Source organism: Sinohyriopsis cumingii, unplaced genomic scaffold (genome assembly GCF_028554795.1).
Source record: "Sinohyriopsis cumingii isolate HCF-2022 unplaced genomic scaffold, ASM2855479v2 utg001741l, whole genome shotgun sequence".
NCBI lineage: Eukaryota > Metazoa > Mollusca > Bivalvia > Unionida > Unionidae > Sinohyriopsis > Sinohyriopsis cumingii.
The window spans coordinates 175,804-189,124 of record NW_028316041.1 but is presented as its reverse complement, the minus strand read 5'-3'; the positions used below and the strand labels follow the sequence as shown (position 1 = coordinate 189,124).

Here is a 13,321-nt window from a genome sequence, read left to right as displayed (position 1 = left end):
TACAAACCAACAAGTTCGAGAGACAGCTTTCCTTTCTTCTGAAACTCAAACCATTTTTCGGTGACAGCTGGACTACTTCTCAGGACAAACATCTCAGCAGTGATGAGTGACTTGAGGGCATCAATCATCCATTGTGGGTCTAACACAATCTTTTCTTTCAATATGTCGATGCTGTGGATGGTAACAAATGACTAAATGATACACAAGTTCTAATCTATTTTTTGTTACAGACTCATGGAAAACAGTGAATCACAATTATTCGATCATTAAACACTCTTACCTTATATGCTGGCAGTGACTTGACTATGAAAATGTCTCAAATTAAATTGCATGATAAGCAATCTATACTATGATACACACAGTATCAAAGAAAGGGTACAGTGTCAACTGCTATATGGTGTGCAACAATTAAACATTTTACTGGTGACACTACACAAACTACTTGTAGACCCATAAGACTCCTTTCATTTCTAGTTTACCTGTACCTCCCATAGTAGAAAACATTCCTAACCATTTGGACCATAACACGATTACCTATACATGTCAAATTCAATACCAGCCACATGTTTGATGTTGGTAAATGTACCTAACCAAAAGAAATATTTCTATTGAAACACATGCATTCCTTCAGTCACATTAACCTTCTTTATGAACTTTGGCCCACAAATATAAAGTCGTCTTCCTTATCCCATCCTAAATATTTGATCCATGTACATTTTGTCTTTTGGCACCAAACTTGATATTGTTGGGGAGTCAGTGCTAATAAGCTTATGCTATCTACTAAATGCCCCAAATCCTATGTTTTTAATTGCATTTGAAAAAGTTTCTCAAATAAATATGATTTAAACTAAACCTGTTATTTTTGGTCATTTCACTTTGCAAGCTATTCACAAGGGGTGACAATAGTAGAAGGTGCAGAATACAAGTTGTGTGAAAATGTTACATTGATCTTTGACCACCAAAACTGATAGGCTTCTTCCCTTAACCCATGTGTGAGCCATCCACAAAGTTGAGTAACTGTTAATGGTGGAGAAGGGAGTCTTTCTGCACAAAAATTTTTCTTCTTTCATTCACAGTGGATTTGAGCTTTAAACTTTCGACCCCAACATCGAACTCAAGTTATTGTGAGGAAATATTTTTTCTTCATTCAGTAACATTTACCAAAAAGCTTCTCCCTAGACCCAAGAGCAAGCCATCCACAATGTTGAGTAAATGCTTATAGTTGAGAACGTAAGTCTTTTTAGAGAATCCATTTTCTTTCTTTCAGTCACAGTCACAGTGAGTTTGACCTTTGCACTTTTGACCCAAAATTTAAAGATTTCTTCCTTGCTCCAAATACCAGCCACACATGCAGTTTGGTAACTGTAGATGGAGGACAACTCGAGTTACTGTGCTTGCAAAATGGTAGGAGATAAATAGATGGACAGACATAACAACTTGCATCAATGTATAAAACATTCTCCCTTGAACTGAGAAAATCGAAGTAATTGAAAGGTCTGATATGACAGATGTTTTTGTAGTTTTTGTTGCAGCTTATAGGTTGGTTCTATTACGTTTTCAGCAAGATAATCAAAAGTGATAAATGACTAATGAAATTTCTTTTAAGCAATCATTACGGATGTTTTTGTCATAGACAGTCATTTCTGTCAGTCAAAAACCATTATAACGACATGTACTTTGCTTTATCTAGCTAAGTCAAGATGACTGACAAACACTGTGGGGGCAGATATCATTTTTTTTACCTTGTGTTAATTGACTGAATGGGTGTTTACTAGTTTTCTTTTGTTTCTTTTTGCAGACAGAAACAAATGTTTTTGTGTAATGGATCCTCCATCGGATATTTTAATACCAGTATGTAATTATTCCAAGTCCAGTTCCAACAGATACTTCTGATGTTTTGGAATGCAGCTTCATAAAATGTGACTATTTAATGTCAAGTCAGTGAGAAAAATAATCAGAGACATGGACATATTATCATCTTGTGGATATCCTGGATCCATATCAATAACGTGTTGGGTTATGGAATTATCACAATGAATTTAATTCAGCATGTTAAATGATGAAGAAAATGAAATGAAAATTCTAGCTTTTATGAAAATTCTGGAATTATGTTCATGAAGTGTTGCATTAAACTATAGCTAAATTTACAATATATATATATATATATATATATATATATATATATATATATATATATATATATATATATATATAATTTCAGATATACATGTAGCTTGAAATTGTAACTACTTAAAATAATCAAAGTGTTAAATAAAATTATTCCACTCTGACAATAAAACCAGCTCTGATGATAAAACAAACTGTTATTTTGTTGTCTTTGTTCAACTGCATCATTTTCACATAATATTACTTACAACAAAATTAGTTGACAAAGTTATCCTTAATGTGGTCCACCATTTTCATAAAACTCCTTAAACCTGATGCAATGCATCATTTGCATTAAACAATCCTTAACCTTGATGTGGTGCATCATTAGCATTATACAATGCTTAAACTTGATGTGATGCATCATTTTTATCAAACAATGATTAACCTTGACATGGTACAATATTTTCATAAAACAATGATTAACCATGATGTGGTGCATCATTAGCATTATACAATGATTAACCTTGATGTGGTGCATCATTAGCATTATACAATGATTAACCTTGATGTGGTGCATCATTTTTATCAAACAATGATTAACCTTGATGTGGTGCATCATTTTTATCAAACAATGATTAACCTTGATGTGGTGCATTATTTACACTTAAATAGTAGATTATGATCATAGTTGCTATTCGTGTCTAAGCAGCCCTGATTCCATCAAACACTTCAAGCAATGTTTGTAATTTGGTAACACATAAAACCACAGCCCAGTATTACAAGGTATATTGCATGATCTTGACATAAAAAGGTGATACTGATTACCTTTTAAGCAATGGATCTAAAACCATTCACCCCAAATTATTTAATGTCAATGTTAAACTTCAATGAAATGCCAAAATTGCAAAACAAAAACATATCTGACTCATTGTTGAAACCAAGAAATACATTTGTTATGTCAACATCTAAAAGAAGAATTATGTTTCAGTATGTTCTACAGAAAACTAAATATATTTATTCTGACTTAAGTATTTCCCTTTACATCCACTATGGAAAAACAAACCCAGTCACACCTGAAGTAAAGGATTGCGCCGATGTCATTTTGAAACCTAAGAAATAGATCCATTTCTTCTGCAGGTATCTGAACAGCTCCTCTTTTGTTCAAGTCATCCAATATGCTCCTAGGAATCACCTGTAGAAACAAAGTTATATACCTTTAAGTTTCTTTGGAGTGTATTAATTTCATACTTATCTTCTTCTTCATAGAGAGAGAGAGAGAGAATGAATGATGTCCTAATATTACCTGCCATAGTAAACTTACCACTGATGTCAGTAGGGTGCTCTACTGCAGACAGGAGTAAACATGGACAACTTGCTGGGTTGGTATAATTGGCCTAAATGTGTAAATGCCTTTTCTCTGGAGAAAGACTGAAGGTGAATTGATGAGAAGGTGAAGTGAGACTGCCAGAATGTGGATTTTATTACATTATTCAAAAAAGAAGAATTAAGAAAGGCCATAGATGCAGCAATATCCATAACATTGTGGGCTTTGATTTTCATGAACAAAAGATTCCTGAGAGAGATTGATTTTTTTATAGTCTGAACAATTCACAACAAGATGACAGCTACCACAACATCAGAAGTACCTGGAAGAGAGTGAAATAATATGGGTCCAACCGTTACCTTTATCTTTTGTGTCAATACATGAAAAAGGTGTCGATCTTAATCATCCTATGCATGATTCTATCCCTAAAATGACAACTGGCAAAAAACAGAAGTCAAATTATAGTTACCACTGAACCTTAAACAACCTTTAAAATTTTCATGTAGTTTTCACAACTATTTGTCTGCGAATGTAGACATATTTATTTGCTCTAAACAAAATGTTTAATTTGAGCGCTTACGGTATATAAGTATATACTCGCATATAAGCCCATTCGCGTTTAAGCCGACCCCAAAACTGAACAGGTATAAACACTTAAAAGTGCATGACCCACGTATAAGCTGACCTACAACTCCGAGACATCTCAAGATGCTAAAGGTAAGTTATAAATGCATTTATTTAGGCAAAGTTAAATTCAAAGAGTTTACATGTAAACTTAGGTTGGCGTGCATGATTATTAAAAGGAAAAGGTATAAACTTGTTTGAAAAGTAATTTATTTCATTTTCTGTTTTGTTATTGTTCTGCCTAAAGTAGATTTGTGTATAATTTGATCGAACGATGACAATAATTTAGCAATCACAAAATGCTGTAACACTATCTCTCCCTTTTGACTCAATTATTGTTTGCTTATGCATTATTGCATTGAACATTTTATATCAGTGCACTGGTAATTACGCGTTTACTTTGCTTTGAAATTGTCAATGCTCATTAAAATGTAATCCTATTATGACAACACAATGAACAAATAATACAGTTCGATGCTAATATTGCAATAGCTGAGTTGTAGTTTGCTTTGATGTAAGCGACCTTACACCATACCTGTCGACCTTCACGCCAAGAGGAAAAAAACTCCAGAGTTTTGGGGTCGCTCCATGCCTACCTCCCAATTTCATAATACTTTCCGATTTATGCAGAGAACTCCTGATTATTACATTATGTCTTTGAGTTTCATTTCTTCTAAACAAGAAAAGTCCTACACGTTCTCTTGCGTCACCTTTTAATTATTACTGGGACGAAATAATTACTTTACTAAAAAGAATTTGTCTCTTCACTAAATAGAATCTTAAGTTTAAACAGCATTCACGTAAATTATTGATTTATTTAACTGCTACAATCATACAAAGATAAAAAAATAAACCAGACCAAAAAAGTAAACCATAATAAAATAGTCTACAATTAATTTCAGTCACAGGAATGTTCACTATGAATGCTGTAACTCCATCTGCTACAGCGCCATTCCCAACAAATAAATTTACACGAGTAAACACCTGGCATTTTTATACCATATATACCAATGATAATTACCATCATTAAATTAAAAAGAAGGAATGAAAATACATACCATGCAGCTGATGTGTCTTCAAAAAACTAATTCAGAATACATGTCTTATAATAAACAATACTAAATGCTTTATGAGTTGAAAATAAGAGAATAAGATCAGATACACAAAGACCGGAAAATAGTTGCCACATGTAAGGTACCATGAGACTGGCTATTTTGGTACCTTTAGTTCAACAAAATTGAGAATCCTTTATTGCTTTGCTGGTGCTTGCATAACACACAATAGTGTAGAACGTGGTTTCTGAAAATTACAGCGGAAGACCGATCATTTTCACAAAATAGTTGCATGGATAAGGATTAACTTTTATGTAGTCGATCTGGCTTTCTTCCTTGTTTTTTAAGACTAAACTTTAGCTATTCTGCAGTTTGATCACAGCTGATCAGAATATGAAAATAGGGCACAGCACAGGAAGAAACGGCGAGTCTTTTTAGAATGTTCATGCATATTGGACCAGGAAGATCGATCAATATTTAATGAAAACAAGACTTTAAAAATGCCACAAAAAACCTCCTGGTTTTAGGTTCCAATCTCTATTTTTTTTATTTAGTCTCCCTACTTGGCTTTCGAAAAGTTCATGGTATGTCTTTGACCCTGTTTTATATAACTATGGTAATCGTGCTAATATTAAAGGAATAAAAAGCAATTACACATCAATGCACTTGTATAGTTACCGGTCAAAATTTCTTGTTATTACAAGCCTGTTGCAGGGTTTTAATGACTATCTGGCCTGTACTTCTGTCGCAAAATGAAAAAAATTCTTCGACTATCAACATAGGAGATGCTGAAACATCAGGCTTTCCAATGTGTGGAAAGTTGTGCTGTTTTTTCAGCTAAAACACAAAACTAAAATTCATTGATGTTGATCTTAGTTGAACTATATGAGAATTGTAGCCTTTATTATTACCACTCTTTGTGAACATGAACATTATGATGGTTATGTGCTTTGTACAATTAAACATGCGTACCTTTTTAAAAATATTGCCTCAATCTGAAGGATCGCTTATATCACTGAAAAGGAGTAACTCGTGAGCGCATGATCCAACGTAAATGAAACAGCTATTAAGGACAAGCTGAAATGTTATTTGGAAGAATGCAATTTGGTTGAAACAATGAATAAAGCAAAATCTGCATATAATTTGTTTGGGAATAAGCAAGGATTTAAGTGACGCTATGCACGCTTTGCACTGTGTATGTAATGTGCATTATAGTTCAGCATGGTCTCCCTGGTAAACTCAACTCAACCAGCCCGTGATTTATGAAGTCTATATTTACCTTTATTTAAAACTTCGTGTTGGAGAAATCAGAAAATATGCATATGCAAATATAACAACAAAATCAATCATATTACTTTATAGCAGTTAAATAAATGTCGGGTCACTGAAAGTTACTCTTTCTTACAGGCCTATATCTTAGGACACGCAAAAAAAATTTGTTTTGTGTCCCAAAATTTACAGCCATTATGGTCTATAAAAGACATACAAACTGTAAAGTTTAGACATTGGCTCGCAGATAAGCCCAACCCCTGCTTCCAAGTTTTTATTTTTACCCAAATTATTAGTCTTATACACGAGTATATATGGTGTGTTCAATCACAACTGAATATTTTATCTTGGATGTAAAATACATCGATGATATGAAGAAAGTGAAATTGGTGAGAGGGCACACAGTTACAAAAAGGTCAGAGTTAGAAGCATTGTGTTACATGGTGGACACGTGCAAAATAGAATTAGGAAAAATAACTGACTTTTCCCCAGATAACTAAGCTGGAATGATCTAACAATATCAGAATTATTGGCTATGAAACCCTGGGCATGCTAAACTGATGAATTTGGCTGCGTTATTGTTTTTAATTAACTGAGATGAACCGTTAATAAAGAACGTGTGTTTGACACACACCCTCTATATTGTGTCAAGTTCGTAAGCTTTATACTGAATTTATTGAAATTCTGTAACAGATTTTTCAATAAGAAAACAATAACAACAACAACAACAACAACAACAAATACCTCTACATCTGTTTTAAATAGCAATTGGTAGTTGGCAAGTTTCTTACAAAGTACATCGGTACAGGCTAATAGGGAATACTGAAAGAGAATGAATCCAAGACTCGAACTGGCGCAGACAGGTGAGATGGCAGTGATCCGTCTTAACAGATATCCAAGTCCAGCCCGGTCAAGTCAAATTTGAGAGGTTGAAAGCTTCCTTGGAAGCTCATTTTGCGCCTCATAACCAAGATGAGTACTACAAGGCAAAACTATGAAGCTGTTTCAGGAGAAGGGCGAAACACTCCCAGAATTAGATCAAACGATACAAAGACTGGTTTCATTGGCATATCCCAGTTGCCCACCTGATATTCATGATAAACATTGCAAAAGATCATTTCCTAGGGGCGGTACAAGATGAAAACCTGAAGCTCGAAATTTGACGTTATCACCCTAGCAGGTTGCATGAAGCCATCAGAGTAGGGGTCCAATGGGAGGCTTTCCTGCATGCTGGTGTAAGGCGGAAGCCAGTATGTTCTGGTAGTAGAGAGTATGAAGAGTCTGCAGACAAGTGCAAGGAGAGTACATATAAAACTGTAATCGAACAGCTTGAAGCAAAGGTAGAAAAATTAGTGGAACAAAATAAGAATTTGAATGAAGAACAGCAGGAAACATTAGATCGTTGGCACCAGTCAGAATGTAAGCAACACGAGTCAAGACCATCAGGGGTCCAGTGTTGGAATTGTAATGGTTGGGGCCATTTCCAAAAGCGAATGCACCAAGCCTTTAAAGAAATACAACGAACAGTGGAGAAAAAGAGACTGACAAAAAGGGGACAAAATTGTGTGCAGTGTTAAAACAAAACAGTTTTAGATGTTGTTTGCTGCTTGAGACCAGAGTTTTGTAAGTTAGATATAATTGTTTGGGTTGTGCTGTGAGTGAATTAGAGCTGAATTGATAAGGAAAGGTGACGGTGTTATGTATGATTGTTTGGAGGTTGGTGGACTGTTTTTTCTGTCCCTGTAGAGTTAGTACATGTGGTGAACAGTGATTGAAGCAGTGTCATGTATAGCATTGGTTTGTGGATGACAATGTGTGTCTCATCAATTGGGCATTGAAGCCATGGTTGACTTGTTTTTGAGGTTCGTAAGAGACGTGTTACTCTTTGAAGAACGCATCCTCTAACCTCGTTGTACACATGAAGGGTCTGTACTATCTTGTCATTGACCTGCTAGCGACGTGCCAGTTGGAAATTGATTCATACAGTGTATTTAAAAAATTGTTCGCTACCATCTTGACAATCAAAAAGGGTGCAGTGTTCTTTCCATCATGCATAGTTTTAATTGTTTGTTTGGATGGAATAGTGTCCATATGGAAATTTGTGAAGGACAATTCGAAGCACATGTTAATTAATTAGCAGCATGAAGTAATGGCACTGCACACCACAGTATAATTGAATCGTTTATGTGATGGTGCTCGAAACTTTTGCATTTGGGAGTAGGTTTTCGTATGGCTATGTTTGGTTGCTGTTGCATTGGTCCATTATTAGTGAGTTTGTTGTAAGAGGATAGGATCGTCTGACACAGACTGAGTCAAAAAATATATTGTGTACAGGTGTACTAAGGTCTATAAGGAGACGTCTATCCTGGTGGAAACAAACTCCAGATGTGAGTTTTTCAGGTAAACAGGAATAGTCCTGAGTTATGTTTGTTGTCTTGTTGTTAGTGACCTATGTGTAGAGAAGTCTTTCCTGCAGCAAATTCCGATGATTGTTACGAGAGAGTTTGAACCTGAATAACTTGTTGGAACATATTCATGTTGGATTCAGCTTGGTTAATTTGTGTCATTGTTGCCATTTAGGATACTTATAAGCAAGCGGTGATTCAAAAAGAAAAATACAGTTTAGTTGTGGATGTTGAGTGGTGGGCTATTAGTAACAAGTCCATTGATTCAGAGTTTTGTTTTAATAATATTTGGGAATCCTTAACCGAGTTGGCAGTTGATTTTGGAGAAAGTCATCAATTTTGATTAAACCACAGAAGTGTGACGTATGCATCACTCGAGGTCGATTTCATAGCGCCCCATATTAAGGAATTCTTAGATTTGTCTGATTACTTGTGTGATTATTGGAATTCGGCACAATGTAAACATCCTTAACCAGAAATAATTAGCCAGTTACTAGGAGCAAATATCACAGAGTGAAGTGTTAGTGAGTTTCCATGATGCCATGGTTCTCTAGTAGTGCATTCAGGCCCTGAATGTCCCTGCAGAAGGATAGTCCATATTAAAATCTAGTGGTGAACATTGGAGGTGTGACTGCAGTGGCAGTATTTACAGTAGGAAACCAGTAAATTACACAAAGAAATAAATAAGAAGGGACTCAGCAGATACAGTTTATGTTGCCATGGTGGCAAATGTGGTGCAGTTATATTGGCGAAATGTGCCTGGAAAGCATACATTGACTGGCTTAAGGTGTCAGAGTTAAAATAGTTCCCAGTGTTAGAGGATGCTAGTAGTATAGTTTCTATGGCATGAACAGCTGGCAGTACGGAAACCTGATAAGAAGAACCATGCAGATGTGCTGTTGATAGATATTTGGCAGATTATTTTATCTGTGGTCTTGCATTAATTAGAGTAAAATTTAGGTATAGGATGGACACATTGGGCTTTCTAATTTACAACTGAAGTTGTATAGAAGTCTTTGGAAATTTGGGGTAAACTTTATGACTTCTAGCAGGAATAGTGGCAGGGTTTGACAACCGCTCGGTCAAGTAAAGACCCCTGGCTTGTAACACTATTTCTATTCTTTAAAACCTAATTCTGTGTTTATAAATAGGTTATTCTAATTAACTCCCTAATGGACAAAGGTCATATATGTTGATGTGATAAGTTGTAGAACCTATATCATTGATTTTGTTTGTACAGACACACTGACACACACATACACATACACACAAATGAACATATATTTCATCAATATTGTAATTCAATGTTAATTCCATACTTAATCATATATAGATTTCTATATAGGTCAAAAATAATTTTCACATAGGTTAGCACAGTACGTCTACTCTCTTACTTCATAAAGCAGGACACATGCCTGGCTTTACTTGTATATACTGTCACAGTACTTTATTTTTGTCTTAATGATTTAGACTACGGGCAGGATAAACGTAAATTATATCTACAGTGGAAACACAGGAATTACACATGTCTAGCTTGGTAAAGTTGACACTTGGGAATTTATGTCAGATTTGCACCATTTGGACAGAGTGTCTAGTAACACAAGACAGGGCACACAAGTGCAACTGGAGAGACAAGGGCACCATTAGTACAAATGCTGACAACATTGCAGTGAATGATTTACTTATTGGAGCATATATCACTTCAGAAGGCAAAAATGCATTCCCAGTTGTCCCAGACAAATGATGAGGGCCTTGGATCCACCATCGTTGCCGCAATATGACAAACCATTGTTGATGGAACCAATAGGCTTGATCCCACAGGGGCATGATGGCCAATCATCTTTTCAGGCTATATCTGAGTGAGACCGACATCAAAGCAAGCCTAATTAATATATCACACATCAGAAGTCTGTATTGGTTTTGTGCATTAAATATCAACTAACAAACAAGTCCCAACACAAAGAACTTTACAACATCATTCATTGGAAAATGACAGGTCATCATTACAATCAATCTTACCATTAATGCCAAAAACTGAAGGTGTTTGTCCAGTCTGCCTACCCCACATCATACAAGCGCTCTTGTGGAATGTAGTGTATTCTCACTGGTCACTCAATGCACCTGGTACCTAGATTCTCAATGCACCTGGCATCCAGTTTCTCAATGCACATGGTAACCAGTTTCTCAATGCACCTGGTACCGTTTCTCAATGCACCTGGTACCTAGTTTCTCAATGCGCCTGGTACCCAGTTTCTCAATGGATGTGGTACCTAGTTTCTCAATGCACCTGGTACCCAGTTTCTCAATGCACGTGGAACCTAGTTTCTCAATGCAAGTAGTACCCAGTTTCTCAATGCACCTATTACCCAGTTTATTGCCACAGTAAACAGGATATTGATTCAGTACATTCTATTAACTTGGTCCTGAAAAGAAGCACCTGCTTATTGGCCCATTGTCACTGTATCTCAATGAGGAAATTGTGTGACCCCATTCACCTAGATACAAGCTATATAATCTTTGCTAGATCTCACTAATAATGAAAGTTGATGATCAACCAATGTTCACAACCACCCACAGTTTGGGAAAGTTGTTGACCTTTTGTGTGTTTGTGTGTGACTTAGATTTTTAATGTAGCTTTAACAGTCATGTCGCTAAGATCTCTGCAACTTCTTAATGTTGAGCACCTAGCGAGGTAGCTGTTAGTACCATTTTTTAAGTCTTTGGAATGACTTGGCCTGAGGTTTGAACTTGCGCCCTCTCACATCCGAGGCGGTTGTCCTTTTGGGTTGCTTATGAAGATAATTACAGGACTCTAATATCATCTATACATCTGATTCACATAAAGAAAACCGGAATAGACTGATAGACAATGCACCCTTGGTAATAGCAAAAACCTACCTCATATGAATGTTATGGAAGCCATTTAATGACACACAAATACGAGACTTAAATGTTGTGGCAGTGGGTTTATGCTGGACTAGAAGTTGAAGGCAATCTTGAAGGCAGAAAAGACTTTATCTTCTCCGACACACCACAAGTGAGAGTCTGTTTCTCAACTGGCACATGTCCTAAACAGATTTGCTTGACACCCAGATCAAAGGCATAACAGCAGTGAAAATGTACAACTTGTGGAAGTAATGTAGAGCTTGCAACTTCCACCTTTCAGAAAGAACATCACAAGTTGGGCAAGGATCGTAGCCATACTCTTTTATAACCATCTCTACCATAGGTCGAAGAAATATGTACAAAAAGCACCCAAAGAAACAAATTTACCTCACACACAGTATCAGACATGCAGGAGGGATTTTTAGATAAATAAACTGAAGGCTAGAAAGGTTGACCCAAGGACACAGCAACTGTGGAAGCAGTCCTATCAAGTATAGGTCACAATTCTCAAAATTAAAGTGAACAAGAAGTAATCCTTTTTTAACTACTTTTTTCTAAACACCAGCTGCCATATAACAAGAAATTATGTCATGTTCATACTCCATTGTCAAACAGTTGTTGACCTTTTGTGTGTTCGTGTGTGATTTAGATTTTTAACATAGCTTAAACAATGTTCAGTCATATCGCTAAAATGTTTGCCATGTGACAGTTTATAGTGATGTCTACACTGGGGCATAATGCCGCAGACATGTATCATCATGCCCCACCTAGTCGCATTATCCTGACACCAGGCCAACCAGTCCTAACAATAACTTCTTAATTCTGAGCACCTAGCGAGGCAGCTGTTAGTGCCATTCTTTAAGTCTCTGGTATGACTCAGCCAGGTTTGAACCCACAATCTCCCACATCAGAGGTGGTTGACCTTTTTGGTTGCAGACACAGAAAATTACAGGACTCTAATTTCATCTATAGGATCCACAGTACATTTGAATCACATAAAGAAAACCAGATTAGACAGATAGACAATGCACCCCTGGGAATGGCAAAAACTTACTCGATATGCATGGAATGGAAGCCGTTTAATGACACACAAATATTAGACATAAATGTTGTGGCAGTTGGTTCTATGTTGGACTTTAAGGCAATCTTTCAACTGGCAGAAAATGCTTTATCTTTTCCCACTTGGCGTCCCACACAACAGACGAGATTTTCTTGACACACCCACATCAAAGGCATAACAGCAGTGAAAATCTACTACTTGTGGAAGGTCAGAATTCTTAAAACTAAAGTGAACAAGAGGTCAAGAGAAGGCAATCCTTTTTTAACTACTTTTTTCTAAACACCATTTGCCCTATAACAAGAAATGATGTTATGTTCATACTCCATTGTCAATATCACAGTTTGGGAAGACTCTTATTCTTTGTTATTGAATGGGAAGTATCTACCATTAATATCCATTAACTAGCAAGTGTTGCTCCGTTAGGCTTCAGTATCACATTCAATAATCTTCCTCCATTATCCAAGGGTACCTTCAGCTACAAATGTTCCAATTACTTATTTAAGGCAGATATTATGCAGTAAAATATTAACAACCATTTCTAGAAATGGGTGGTATATATATTTCTAAAGTAATCGACTTAAACACCCTCAGA

The 13,321-nt window shown here is 36.0% G+C and overlaps 1 protein-coding gene across 1 annotated transcript in view; it reads right to left on the bottom strand.

The window, feature by feature from the left end:
* LOC149771681 (uncharacterized) overlaps window positions 1–13,321 on the bottom strand; it is a 56,863-nt gene that overhangs the window by 27,412 nt on the left and 16,130 nt on the right. Inside the window, exons 4-5 of the mRNA XM_089948235.1 lie at window positions 3,183–3,301; window positions 8–171 (exon numbers count right to left, since the gene is read on the bottom strand). Of these exons, the coding sequence (XP_089804361.1) occupies window positions 8–171; window positions 3,183–3,301 (283 nt within the window). The remainder of the gene's footprint in view (window positions 1–7; window positions 172–3,182; window positions 3,302–13,321) is intronic.